General features: G+C 49.5%; 1 protein-coding gene across 4 annotated transcripts in view; it reads right to left on the bottom strand.

Annotated features, from left to right (window-relative positions):
• Positions 1–1,114: 1,114 nt before the first annotated feature.
• Positions 1,115–14,487, bottom strand: part of MYH10 (myosin heavy chain 10) — a 146,972-nt gene continuing 133,599 nt past the window's right edge. For all 4 annotated transcript variants that reach the window (XM_059668649.1, XM_059668650.1, XM_059668651.1 and 1 more), the window contains 8 exons: positions 13,809–13,970; positions 10,707–10,835; positions 8,161–8,249; positions 7,230–7,353; positions 6,936–7,144; positions 5,578–5,686; positions 3,694–3,866; positions 1,115–2,726 (listed from right to left, as the gene is read on the bottom strand). In XM_059668649.1, the coding sequence (XP_059524632.1) occupies positions 2,582–2,726; positions 3,694–3,866; positions 5,578–5,686; positions 6,936–7,144; positions 7,230–7,353; positions 8,161–8,249; positions 10,707–10,835; positions 13,809–13,970 (1,140 nt within the window). In that variant the 3' untranslated portion in view covers positions 1,115–2,581. The remainder of the gene's footprint in view (positions 2,727–3,693; positions 3,867–5,577; positions 5,687–6,935; positions 7,145–7,229; positions 7,354–8,160; positions 8,250–10,706; positions 10,836–13,808; positions 13,971–14,487) is intronic.

Genomic DNA, 14,487 nt, shown 5'->3' with positions numbered 1-14,487 from the left:
CGGAATCGAACCTGGGACCACTGAGCCAAACCGGTTATGGCAGCAGCTTTAGTCTTTGACACAAAGCCCAGCTCCCATGAACTGTCTTCCTTGTGCTGTCAGTGCCCGGCAAAGGTTTTATGAACTACCTTTCCTGAGACCGCGAAGCGGTGGCTTGTTGAGTAAGGAAAGGTTCCTTATGGCTAGCATCTCTGGAGTCAGGAACTGGAGTCAGTCTGTGGGGATTGAGTTTCTCCCGATAGCTGAGTAGTCAAACAGTGACTACACCAGCCACACCAGCCACACCAGCCAGGTGGGAAGCATTCCTTCTGAGAAAAACCAGCCTCTGAATTCCACACGCACCTGGACTAAACTAAGGTAGCTGAATGCCAGGGTGGACACACGAAACGTGGTAACTCACCTTTTTTCTCCCTTGGTAGTGACACGGGAGGAAAGGAGTACGTCTGTCCATTTTTTACATTCTCTGCCAGGAAGCCTGGATATGTGCCGTATGCCCCCAGGGCCAGCCTGAACTATGAATATTAGGGAATAATAATAAAAAAGCCAGCATTTCCTTCGTGATTTTGTGATCCCTAGTTACTCCTCTCCAGCCCATCGTAATTGACCCACACTAGTGAGGCTGCCCTTGGGTCTTATTACTGAATCCCTCCCTCCCCGCCCCCCAATTATTTTCAGTGTGAATACTGCTTGAAAATGCAGTCTGAATCTTGGATTTCTTAAAATACTCCAGTCCAGCAAACAGCTTCATCAGCTGGTGACCGAAACCCTCCAACAGCTTCATCCTCAGCCCTTTTCTATTAGCGAGCGGGTTGCCAGCCCAGGGCCCTTTTCCTCCCCAGTGCAGCTACATACAGAGGCCACTGGGCAGGATGCGACTTGTAGCCGACTGCCCAGAGAACTAGCCTGTCACCTGACACTTGGGAGCGCAGCGCCCTCAGAAAAAGTGGGCCTTTTAAGTCTGTGGGACTCTCAGCTGCCAATCAGATCACAGATGGGAAATCGAGAACAGAAGGTAAGAAAACAGATTCCACATTCACATGATTATTCTCATTTATTGAGGTCTGTTTATTCTTAATGGGTGCTTTTTCCTCCAAGTAAATAGAGCAGGCGTAAATATCTATAATGAATAAATTTATTGTCTTACAAAAATCATTGTCTAGAAATATGGGAATACAAGAAAAGATATTTGCAGTCCGGTGTCTGGTGGTCAACAGCCAGTACAGTTCATAACGGGGAAAATCAAAGGTTCCAAACCCACATGACAAGTTCTTCCTAAAGATGTTAAAGCTTTTAACCCAAAAGGTTTGTGTTTTCAAGCACATTGCAGAGGATCAGGGATTTGTACTTAACACTGATTCATTGTCACTGAATGTTGGTAATACCACTTTGACTAGAGAGGTACATGATATGAAGCACAGTCAAAACTTAATACATTAAATTGTTACAGAGGCAAATAATATATTTAACATTGTCTTAGTGCTGTAGTGTCTAAGGCACTTTCTGTAATGTCAGTTTGCTTACCTATCAACCAAAAACAGAATGTTAAATGTTCACTGTTAACACTGTCCAGAGGGGAGGGAACGGGAAAATGAAAAGGGATTCACATCCACTGGCATGTCAACATTCAGGCAGATGGCATCTGTTCTTGAGGGTCGGTAACCTCATCAACAACTTGGAACAAGTCTTGGACACAAAACCAATGTTCCCATTTTGGGCTCAAAGCAGCGGCTGAATTTGTAAGGTCAGCACAGGGGCCTGGCTGGCAAGGGAGGGCCTCCCACTGACTCCTGCTGAGGCGCCCACAGCTCTTGTTCCTGAAGCGAGGCGCACACTGGCAGAGCCAGGGGTTCAGGAGACCATCCGGGCGTCGACGTGATTGCTGTCACTCGGGCTTCAGCGGCATGGCGGCTCCTATCCTTTCTATGCACAGACCAGCCCTGGCCAAGGACAGTTCACACGAAGCGACGAGGGGATACCACCAACTCGAGCGAGACAGCATGGTAATCCCCAATGAATGCTGCTTCCCCAATCCATCCCACCCCTCCTAATCTTTCCAAAAAGCCCCTTTCACAGTTTGCTCACTGAAATAGTGTTGATCGTTATTTGAAGGAAATGAGATACAAGTGCAGTTTAGGTTCCACAATGTTCTAAGAGAATTGATGTGGCTGAGGAGTCGGGGCCACATGAACACAGCTAAGTTACCTGTCTGTATGACAGAGAGCATGCAGAGCGACCGAGCAACAACCACGGGGCTGCCCCAATACCCAGCGACTGGCAACAAGGGTCTGGAGTTCGTTTGAAAAAGGGTTCTCCTCTTAACACGTATTATAAAATGGTCTCTTGATGAATATATGGAAAATAGATGCAATGATGAGACAGTCTGTTTAATATGTGCATGTTTTGTGTATGTATATATATAAAAAGGGGAGCAATTGTACCTAAATCTGAAGCAGGATACAGTATGTGTAGGCTGGAAAGCCTTAAGACACAGTTGATCTTGCAGTAGGGAGTCCCGAGGCAGCTGGTGCCGGGTGCGTTCCTTCGTGTCCCGCTGTATGGCCTCCACTGGCTTCTGGTGACCCTACTCCGACGGGGGTGGCTGCGTCTCATTGACATCACTGGTCTTGCTTTCGGTGTCATCGTCTGACAGCTCCAGGGAAGCCCCTTCGATGTGCAGCTGGCGCCGGCCAGATCGGCTCGAAGAGAAGCTGATTGGGCCGCCTCGCCTGGCAAGAATAGGAAGTAGACACGTGGGTAAACACGTAAGAACATGTGGCAGTCAAGTTGTCCAGTCACCAAACTTCCACCCCTTCCTCAGGACACACCACCTGGGGGTGTGAGTGCCACGATCAGGACAGGCTCTGGGCCTTCCGCCTCTGCTGTCACCACGCCTGACTGCCATCCCGGCCAGCACAAGCGTGCACTGGGCAGGAGGTCCTCAGTGTACCTGATCCAGTTACGGCTGGCTGTGCTTGCTAGCCAAGGGTATTTCCATAAAGGGCACATAACGGAAGGGGGGGCGGGGAGACAGAAACACTGATGTGAGAGAAACAGCCTCCCACACGAGCCCCGGCTGGAGCCAGGGATCGAACCTATAACCCAGATATGTGCCCTTGACCGGGAATCGAACCTGTAACCCTTTGGTGCTTGAACCAGCGTTCTAACCACTGAGCAACACCACCCAGGGCAGATAGTAAATATTTTACTTAGGCTTTGTGGGCCATATCAGGTCTCTGCTGCATGTAAAAACATTCTTGGCTCACTGCTGGACAACAGCAGGGCACATCCGAGTTTGGCCATGGGCCAGCCTGCTCCTCTGGGGGAGGAAGTTCAGTGCTCATATTCGGGCCTCTCCCTGGAGGGGCTGATGGTGCCAGGTCCTGGGAGAAGAGGCTGGGACCTTTCCTCACATGGACGTTGGGACATGGATGGATGCGACCTGGTCCCAGCTTGGTGTGTCTGTGTGTGTGTGTGTGTGTGTGGGGGGGGGGGGGCTGTTCCTCCTGTTCGCCTAAGGACTACGAAAGGTCAGAAATCCCAAGTGGATAAACTTAAGAGCGAGAACGAGTAACTCTACATGAACTAAGTAAACCAGAAAAATCAAGCCCTAAGCCTAGAAATCCGGCCGGTTTTGGGGGCTTTGGCCACAGACTCCACGAAACCCAGCGCCTCTGAGCCCCCTCAGTCGCTCACCTCAGCCGGTTCTTCAGGGTGCTGACCTCGCGGCTCAGCCCCTCGTTGGCCTCGGTGGCGTCGTCCAGTTCCCGCTGGAGTTTACGCCGAGATGCATTGGCACGTGTGGCTTCCTCTTCCGCTTCCTCCAGCTGCCGCTTAAGCTGCTTCATCCTGGCATTGGCCTTCTCCATCTCGGGGAAGTGACATGAGTCAAGTCAAACCCAACTGGCGAGTCCAGATACAGCCCCCCGCATCCTGAGTGCCCGCCAGCCACGTGAGTGCGTGTGCTTACCAGGGGGCTGGTCTCAGGCCTGATCTGCCATTGTCGGCAAAGCCAGTGTGTACAGAGCAAACTACGCGAAAGGAAATCTCTAAACACTTAAACCCCTATTTTCTCCACGAGATTTTAACAGAAAATGAGTGTAGCATCTTCACATAAGGCATTAAACCTATGGGAGAGCCAGCAACGTGAGTCTCTAACCCCAGGAGATGGTACCTTCATGTTTATGCCTCCTCTCAATATGGGGGTTTCAAGTTCAAAGCCTCCCATGAAGACCTGACATGGTTACGCTGCAGCTCACGCCCACCCAGAAATGCCCCATGCTCTATGCTGAGGGCGGGGGTAAGGGAAGGCTGGGTGCCTCACGAGCAGGGGAAGAAAAGGGAAGGGGGGTTGGGGCCAAAGGCAGTAGAATCATCTCCGTCCACCTCAGCTACCGAGGCTATTGTCTATGCAGACCTGGCCGCAGTCTTATTAGATTCTCCTGATACTTAAAAAAAAAAGATGGCCGAAACCGGTTTGGCTCAGTGGATAGAGCGTTGGCTTGCGGACTGAAAGGTCCCAGGTTCGATTCCGGTCAAGGGCATGTACCTGGGTTGCGGATCCCCAGGGGGACATGTGCAGGAGGCAGCTGATCGATGTTTCTCTCTAATCGATGTTTCTAACTCTCTATCTCTCTCCCTTTCTCTCTGTGAAAAATCAATAAAATATATTTAAAAAAAAAAAAAAAAAAAAAAAAGATGCCTGGATGCAGACAAGGAAAACAATTCAGGTCCTGCATGCAGTACATTTGTTTCTCTCTGCTTTCTATTCTGCATCCACCCTCTTCAGCTGACACAGTGACCGCTAACACCGCCCAGGAACTACTCTAGGCATCTGAGATGCTTGGGGGGAGACTGACAGCAAGGCAGAGATCACTGCCCTCATGAAGCGTGCACCTCGCGGAGGAAATCGGCCTCACACTTCAGTGCCCTCAGTGTGCTCTCACCTGCCCCTCCTCTGTATTTCTGGTGCTGGGGGAGCCCCGAGGGGTGGGGACTGAGTCTTAGTTACCTGTGTCCCCAGCACGCAGGAGTGCCTGGCAGGAACAGCATGTGTGTGTTAAAATATTAGAATTTAAGAGTTTAAAATAGCATTAAAAAATATTTTTATTGATATCAGAGAAGGAAGGAGAGGGGGAGAGAAACATCAATGATGAGAGAATCATTGATTGGCTGCCTCCTGCACAGCCCCTACTGGGGATCGAGCCCGCAACCCAGGTACATGCCCTTGACTGGAATCGAACCCAGGACCCTTCAGTCTGTAGGCCAACACTCTATCCACTCAGCCAAACTGGCTAGGGCAGTATTTTCTTTTTTCAATTTTTCTTTTATTTGCAAAGAGAGAAACATTGACTTATTATGGACTCATCAGTTGTTTTTGTATGTGCTCTGACGAGATCGAACTCGCAACCTTGGTGTATCAGGACGATGCTCTAACCAACTGTGCTAACCCAACCAGGGCCTCAGAGAGCATGTTCTTAATCTAGTCACCAAATGGTAACACGTGGCTCTTCTGCATCGTCTCCTCGTGAAGCATTGCTAAGATGGAAGACATTTCATCCTGGCCCACCTTCTCCCTACCTGTTCTTTATACTGATCTGCATGTCGACGCTCATCTTCAACCTGCATGAAGATTTCTTTCAGTTTCTTCTCCGTTCGTCGGACCAGTTTGTTGGCTGCTGCTCGTTCCCTGTGAAGATGATCAACCATTAATTAGCCTTTGTAATTCTTGACACGATAGTTCGAATTGAGGAAATAATTTTTAAAGTCCCCTTTCTCTGGAAGATGACAAATGTTGGGAGTGTTTTCCAGGGCCTCTCTGATGAGAATAAATTACGATAATACGGCCCAGAAGTTTTTCCGTTCTGGTCACGAGGCGCCTTAATAACGTATTCTAACACTGACAGGTAGATAAAGAGTATCCCTTCACATGCAGGCATTCATTGAGGGATCTAAAGATCAAACATTACACACAAGCTACCTGCCATACGGAGTGCGGACTTATTGAAGACAAAAACCTTGGTTGGTTATTCTAATCACCTAACTTCTTAGCCTGGAGACCAGAACAAAGACCCATGGTGATGCTCAGGCCTATGGCAGCTAATGGGGGAGGGGACCGCCCACACTCACCCTTTAGTTTGGTTAGAAGGCAAATCACCATGTTTCTAGACAGGCCTACACTGTTCCTTAGGAAGGAGAGCGAGCTTATTGGGTGAACACCATTGACAACAGCGTGCGGGAGCTCAGCGATGCACTATGTCCAGCAGTAAAGGTGCCTGGGAAATGTGGGCCTCTTGAACCTGTGACTCTTGGTCTATGTTTCTCCTATTAAAGCTCCTATGAGTCTGAATAAGGCCGCGTGTCAGTGCTTCTGAATCACGTCTGGTCTGAGTCCTGAATTTTAGACTTTTTGACCTTTCCCCCAACAAACAGAAAAAGTCCATTTGTTCCTGGACAAATGTTATACAGAAATGGACCGTGATGGAGTTAGCTGGAAGGATTAAACTCTGGCACCTAGAAAATCCTGGGCACAGTCTGACCAGCTGAATCCTGGCAGAGCTGACAGGTGAGCCCAGCCTTCCCGGAGGCTCACACCATCTCTCTTCCTCTCTCTCTCTCTCTCTGATGACATGTATCCTTGCCGCCTCCCCTGCCACAGGGACTCCCTCTAGGGCAAGTGCCTGGCTGCAGGCTGGCCCTGGCCCTGGCCCGCAGAGATGCAGTGAGTTTTGGTTTAGTCGCAGGGGTCCTCAAACTTTTTAAACGGGGGCAGTTCACTGTCCCTCAGACCGTTGGAGGGCCAGACTATAGTTTAAAAAAAAACTATGAACAAATTCCTACGCACACTGCACATATCTTATTTTGAAATAAAAAGACAAAATGGGAACAAATACAGTATTGAGGACGCCCCCTGGTTTAGTGCATCAAAAACCTCTCACTTGGCCTCCTGCTCAAGCTGCTCCTCCAGCTGCCCAATCTTGGCTTCCAGGGCCGAGATGGTGGCCTTAAACTTGGACTTGACAGCACCCTCTAGCTCCTGCAGCTTGGCCTTCAGCTCCTTGTTCTGCCGCTCCAGCTGCTGGCGCGCATTGTCGCTCTTCTGGGCAGCACTGCGCTCAGCCGCCAGCTCTGCATTCAGTGTGTCCACCTGGAGAGGAGAGACGGTTTAGTCACTCGTGCCAGACGGGCAGCACGGTCCCCCCCCCCAGGTGACGGGCTGCCGCCTGAGCCACCTGGAGCGTGGTCTTGCGGAAGCGGTCGTTGAGCAGCTCCATGTTGCTCTGCTCCTCCTCCAGTTCCTCCTCGAGCTGTGCGATTCGTGCCTCCAGGCGCCGCTTCTCATCCAGCAGAGCAGACCTGTGGGGCAAGGAGGCGGACAGCTCAACGCCAGCCCCGTGCAGCACGGGCATGCTGAGGGCTCCTCCTCCCACCTGGAGGCTACAAACAGCACCACTCGACTTTTCTCTCCCCTGCACCCGTCCAGCATCTGTCAAGTCCTGCTGATCACACTTCCAAACACCACTCACTTCTGCCCTACGCCTGCCCCCTTTAGGCCCCCTCACCTCTCACTGGGACCATGGGAGCCTCCCAGTGGCCTCCCCGCTGCCCCTCCATCTGTTCTCCACAGCCAGCAGCTTTCAAAGGGCAAAAAGACTGGCACTTCTACTTTGCACTTCTACTTTACACTCTACTGGTTGCCCAGTGCATTGAGGTAAAACGCTAACTCCTCCTCACGGCACGCTAGGACGTGACCGTGATGAACCCGCAGACGGAAATTAAATAGAGAAAGCAACGTTCTAATTGGAAAAAAAAGATCTTTTAATGAAAACTCATTCAAGAAAAGGTAAGTCAAAGGAACCTACTTGCCAAACCTAATGAATTTAAGAGTGAAGATTGCATTGCGAGGCCGTACGGTCTGCGGAACCGGTTCATTCTGAATGCACTTCCTCCTCACCTGTGGGCATGACTGGCACAGCGGGACCTGCCTGGAGCATCTTGTGCTCGTCTTTCCAGAATTTGACCAAACGAGCAAACCAACTACTGACCCCTGATTGCCGGACCCCGCCACGGCCTTCTCGGTGCAGCAGGCCCAGGTGCCAAGAGAACCAGGGGGCCGCCACTCATTTCCAGAGGCTACCCCTCCCGCTGCTGCAGGAGACTCACTTGCCAGAGGCGCTGTTCGCGATCTCATCCGCCAGCTCGTCTCTTTCTTGCTCAGCATGTCGGCGGGCTCGCTCGGACGAGGCAAGTTCCTAAATGAAGTGAGATAGGATGTAAGCTCTGGCTGTTACTGTTTCATCAAATGTGAAATCTGATGAAGCCCGCAGGCTGCAGCCACCATGCTCAGGCATCTGTGTGTGCCTGGAACTGCAATTAGATTTGAGGAATGACACTGGAAGGTTTGTTGAGGGAGTATTTGGGTGCAGGTCAGCCAGGTGCTGTGCTGTGTCACCATCCGGACACACAGGTGCCCACAGAGGGAAGGCCTAGTCTCTGTAAGGGCGTGGCTGCCCCAGTGTCAGGCGGCTATGTTCCTGCCCTCCTGAGAAAGCTGGTGTTTCTTAAACATGAACTGAGCGAAGGTTTATGCAAACCCAGGACTACGGCAATTCATGGTCGTGAAGTATCTGTTGCACAGACAAGGAGTACAGTGTGGACGTAAAGCACACTCACCAGACAGACCAGAGAACAAGGTGCTGGTGCAGTACAGTGAGGAGCACAGCCCCCTGGGAAGGGTGGGGTCTGACCTCAGCTCAAGGCAGGGCCTGGGTGGTGTGTGGGGCCTCTCCCTTGAGGAGATGGGAGCCCTGGCCGTCAGGCTCCCGGGCTCTGCAGGGCCTCGGAGAACAGGGCAGGGCAAGGGGACGCCGGTGCCTGCCGCCTCTGGAGGAAGGGCTGCCCGATGGCAGCTTTCGCACTCTCCTCGGGGAGCGGATCTCCCCCAGGCAGGTGCCCGTGTGCATTTCTCACCCCCCTGGGTCAAGATCAAGACCACAGTCTCAGAATCTGAGCTGCACGGCGCCCTTATTTTATGGAGGAAACCGAGGCTGTCGATGAAGGGCCTTGCCCAAAGCCTCAAGGATGGCCAACAGGAGACACTCAAGGTCCTGCCCCTCCCTGCCCAGAGCTGCTTCCCACCAGCTGCCCCTCCACATGGTGCTGTGTTTGGAGGAGCACATCTCAGGATGCCTGTGAGCAGGGCTGCATAAAGAGCTCCTCTGCTGTGCACGGGCACCTGCGTCTAGTTAGAGCACAGGATGCAGGCCCCCCGAAAGGCCTGGCTCCAGCACACACAGCCAGCACGTGGGGCAGGCACGAGTCCAGCTGTGACAGCAGCAGGTGGAACGCAGGGCTGGACCCGAAGGCCTCGGTCGAACACACTGTGCGAGCGCAGCTCTGCCATCTGGCCTCTGCAGTTGAGTTTCCTGGGCCCGGCAAGGGCTCCTTCCCGACCACTGGCTGGGTGTGCGACAGACAGGGGAGGGACCCCGGGGAGGAAGGGGAGGCCCCGAGGGCCTGTAACCTAATGAACAAAGGTGACGGAGGTAAGGAGAAACAGAGAAACAGACGGGAGGACAGGCTAGCTTTCCAGTCAGTCCCCTCCACGAGGTAGTGAGCCCTTGTCTGAAGGTCTAAAGACCTGCAGCTTTGAAGACACAGAGCGCTGGCCTGCAGGGTGTGTGGACACTGAGGCCATGCCAGGCGCCCTACAGGACACAGGCTCCCAGAGCCCACCATCTCTGGGGATGGCATCACTGGTCAACTACATGACGACGTACACAGATCCTGACATGCTGCTTCAGTGACGAATCCACTTTCTCTTTAAGCACACATGGCCCTAGAGCTGCTCGACTCTGTGTTCCCTAACCATAAAACTAGAAATCAACGAAGAAAAAATAAATGCCATACATTTGGAAATTTAAGCCGCACTTTTAAACTATTCATAGGATAGAGAAACCGTAGAAATTAGAAAAATTTAGCATTTAAATGACAACAAATAGGAAGGATACAGTGAAAACAGTACCCTCAGGGGAATTTATAGTGTCCCGTGAATATATTAGACAAGAGGGAAGCTTGGAAATTACTGAGTGCCCAACTCAAGAAAAAATCCAAAGGAAATAAAGGTACGAGCAAAAATGAACAGAATAGAAACCAAGAAGGATTAGCCTGGAAGCTGACTTGGGTAATCTCAGGATCTGCTCAGTGTTTACTTACGGATTTTCCTTCTACTTTTCTGACACCTTGGGAGTTAGTGCCCTTTCTTTCTTGCAAGCTCAACTCCGCATTTACTTGTTCTTGGTAACACTTGTTGGATTACAAGATGATTCACTTAGAGATTCAATGAAACATAACCTCACACATAGTGCTTCTGTATACACAGGCCATCTTTATCACTGAGGTCAGAGTTCAGCTACGTGGTCCTGATGCTTGCCAGCACTAAGTACACATCACTCCTGTTTCTTACACAGGAGACAAGACTTGAAAAGCTACTAGTCAGCTCCTCTGCCTTCAGCCAGGTAGAGGGATATACGAACAGAATCAAAGTCTGACCACTTTACTGAACTAAAGCAATAAGATGGTCCAGTCACATAGTAAAAATGGAGAGAAATTACACACGGCTACGACGACGACATTAAGATAGTTATCTGATCTCAGAGAATTGCAAGGACAAATATTTGTTGAACAAATGGATGAATAAGCAAACAAACCTCCTGCAATTGAAGGATTTCCGCTTCTAGACTCTTTAATTTCTTTTCACTCTCTTTGGATTGAGCAAAAATCTCATCCCTGGAGGCACGAGCTTCTTCTAACTCACGCTGGTAATCCTTCATCTGAGCCTAAAGATAAAGAGGAAGCAGGTTTGGGCAGTTTTCATTCTTTGTCTTTAAACAGTTTTTTTTCCAGATTATAAAAGTAATATACATTCATTAAAAAATAAAAGTATATAGAAATGACAAAGCTATCACAAAACATTCAGACCAATAGCCCTTATGAGTATATATGCAAAAATCTTCAACAAAATAATATCAACACTAATAAAAGAGAAAAATGGTAATTGGCATACGACGATACCCTTTTCATTGGCTAATCAGGGCTATATGCAAATTAACTGCCAACTAAGATTGGCAGTTAACTGCCAACTAAGATTGGCAGTTAACTGCCAACAAGATGGCGGTTAATTTGCATATGTAGGCACAATGCAGGGAGGCGAAAGGGAAAGCAGGAAGAAGCCCCCTGCCACTGACAGTGATCGGAAACCCAGGGGGGAGCTAAGAGCTGGGGGGCAGGGCAAAGGCGGCCCTGCCCCCCAGCCATGATCGGAGAATCAGGTGCCTTTTCCGCCCTGGCCAGTGATAGCAGGAAGTAGGGGTGGAGCCAGCGATGGGAGCTGGGCACGGTCGAAGCTGGCAGTCCCAGGAGCTAGGGGTCCCTTGCCGGGGCCGCTGCAGCTGCGGGTCCCCGCTGCCTGGGCCGAACGCCTAGGCCAGAGGCGTCAGGCCTGGGCAAGGGGCCGATCCTGCGATTGGAGGGTGATGGGGGTCAACGCCTGAGGGCTCCCAGTATGTGAGAGGGGGCAGGCTGGGCTGAGGGACACCCCCCCCCCCACACCCAGTGCACGAATTTCGTGCACTGGGCCCCTAGTCAACATATAAAAAAACATACATATAATTTATACACCACTATATCCCACCATCCAACTGAGATACATATGAGCAATGCAAGGTTGGCTTGATAACGAAAAAGAATTAATATAATCATCTCAAAATTCAGAAGTAGTACTTGACAAAACCTAACACCCTTTTCATTATAAAAACAGTAAGCTGAATAGAAAGAAATTCCCTCAACGTTGAGAATGGCCATCCAGTTGTCCCAGAACTATTTGTTAAGAAGACTGGTCTTTCCCTCATTGATTATTCTCTCCCATAGAACTATGTGTCATGAAAAAGAAGGACAAAGATGGAGAAGTCACACTTCCAAATTTCAAAATTTACAAAGCTACAGCAATCAAGACTACAGTATTTGCATAAAGACAGACATATAGATCAAGGGAATAGAATTAATTCAATGAGGGAAAAACTGACAGCTATTATGATAATATGATACTTAATGGTCAAAGACTGAATGCTTTCCACCTAAAAGCAGCAGCAAGACAGGGATATCTGACGTTGCCACTTCTGTTTAACATCGTAATGGAGAGTCTAGTCAAAGCAGTTAGGCCAAGAAAACGATACTCAAGACATCCAGATTGGAAAGGAAGAAATAAAACTAGATCTTGTGTACAATAAATCTTAAGGAATTCATTAAAAAAACCCACTGGAACAAAGAAACAAGTCCAGGAAGGTTGTAGAATATAGATCAATACACAAAAGTCAATTTTATTTCTGTACACTAATTATAAACATTCGAAAAATTAAGAAAATGATTATACTTAAAATAGCATCAAAATGAATAAAATATTAGGCACCAATTTAGCTAAAGAAGTATAAGGCCAATACACCAAAAACTATATACCATCATTGAAAAAAGGTAAAGAATAGGAAAATAAACGGAAAGATGGCCATGCTCATGGACTGGAAGACAATATTGTTAACAGTGATGCTTCCGAACTGATCTATCAAGTGGACACAATATCAGAACCCGAGCTGGCCTTTTTTTCTCTCTCGCAGAAATTGACAAGTTGATCCTAAAATTCATATGGAATTGCAAAAAACCTGGATAGCTAAACAATCTTGAAAAAGAAGGACAAAGTTGGAGAAATTACATTTTACAAAGTTACGGTAGTCAAGACTATGTAGTATTTGCATAAGGACAGACACATAGGTCAGTGGAATAGAATTAATTCAATGAGGGAAAGAATAGTCTATTAAACAGATGGTTCTGGGACAACTAGATATCCATATCCAAATAAATAAAGTTGAGTTTATATATAAAACCACATGATAATTAACTCAAAATGGAGTTTAAAAGAGTAAGGTTTAAAACTCTTAGGAGAAAACATGACCTTGGGTCAGGCAGTGGTTTCATAGATATAATATTATCCAGGGATGACTTTTCCTTCTAAATTCTCTAAGTATGTGTATCTACATGACTATATGCAAACATCTACACACATGCAGGATTATAAACTAAACTGCCCTACCCAGTATCTTCCTTTGCTCACGTAAGCCCTGCTGTCACTGCGCACACATCTCCAGCATTTAAACGGCTGTCAGCCCACCGACATTTAGGCTGTTTCCAGTTTTGCTCTCAGGAACATTTTAGCTGTGAGCTTGGTATATGAACATTCCTTCTCATCTGTATATTTTATTAGAACACATTTTCAAGATGTGGAATCACCAAGGTCAAAGGGAAGGAGGTTTTCTAAAGCTTTTCGTCCAACAAATACCCGCCAAGAAGTGCCTGCGTATAGGAGGGACCGTCCCCTCCTGCCCGCACCAGGTTTGTCATGTGACGGTGACACCAGCACGGCACGGGAGCAGCACAAGTGGTGACTGAACCAGACTGAAAAGATGACCAACGCTCACGGCACCCAGGAGGGGAGTCAACACCACCTTCTGCTCTGGTGGCTCCGGGGCCAACAGAAGCTGTTCAGAGCCCGAAGAGCATTCCTACTGGTGGGTGCTCCACCTGCTGACCCCACCCTGGCTCTGCCCAAGCTCGCTGAGTGCTGAGTGGGACGTGCCACCTTTGGGGCTGCTGCACCCCCACAGCCAAGGTGACGGCTCTTGGCGGTAAGATGTCGGGCGTCACACAGGCCTTCCTCCCGGGCAGGACGACACCATCGAAGACCTCTGGTTGGCTGCACATACCTGAAGTTTACGAAGCTGCTTGATGACTTCATCCCTAGCCTTGTTTGCAGCCTCAATTTGAGATTCAAGGTCCTTCAAGTCTATTTCCATTTTCTTCTTTGAAGCAACAGCGAGCGCGCGCTGCTTCCGCTCGTCCTCCAGCTCTGCCTCGAGCTCCCGCACCTAAGAGACAGCACCGTGTGCCGGTCAGACCCCGGATCCTGGCACAAAGGACAGGCAGCCGGGCACCATACAGGGCTCTGGTGGCTGCACAGGTCCCCCGCCCCCAAGCAGTTACTGTTATTAACAGGAAGCCACAGTAGAGGCACCTTGTTCACAGATCTTTACAAAACACCACCCGGCACACACCATTTCCACCGACTGCTACAAGGCACCTACCAGGGCTGCGTCCCTGATCCCAAGTTCATGTTCCAGGTGATGCAACAAAATGGAAAGACAGGACCATTTCTTGGAGTTCCCTCCAGGGACAGACACTCAAGCAGCCCGTGGGGAGGCCCAGGTTCCAGGTGCGGAGGTCTTGGGCCAATACCACGGGGTGAGCCTGTTGGACGGGATCCCCCAGCCCCCCAGGCCCCCAGGCAATGCACCCGCTGAGTCCAGAATTCCCCACCTACAGAGGCTGAACAAGTGTTGTCTTAAGCCACTAAATCTGAGCTAATTTGTTATCAATAAGTGACTA

This window comes from Myotis daubentonii, chromosome 16, assembly GCF_963259705.1.
Source record: "Myotis daubentonii chromosome 16, mMyoDau2.1, whole genome shotgun sequence".
NCBI classification, from domain to species: Eukaryota; Metazoa; Chordata; class Mammalia; order Chiroptera; family Vespertilionidae; genus Myotis; species Myotis daubentonii.
The sequence above is the reverse complement of the archived record's forward strand: the minus strand, read 5'-3'. Positions and strand labels throughout refer to the sequence as shown.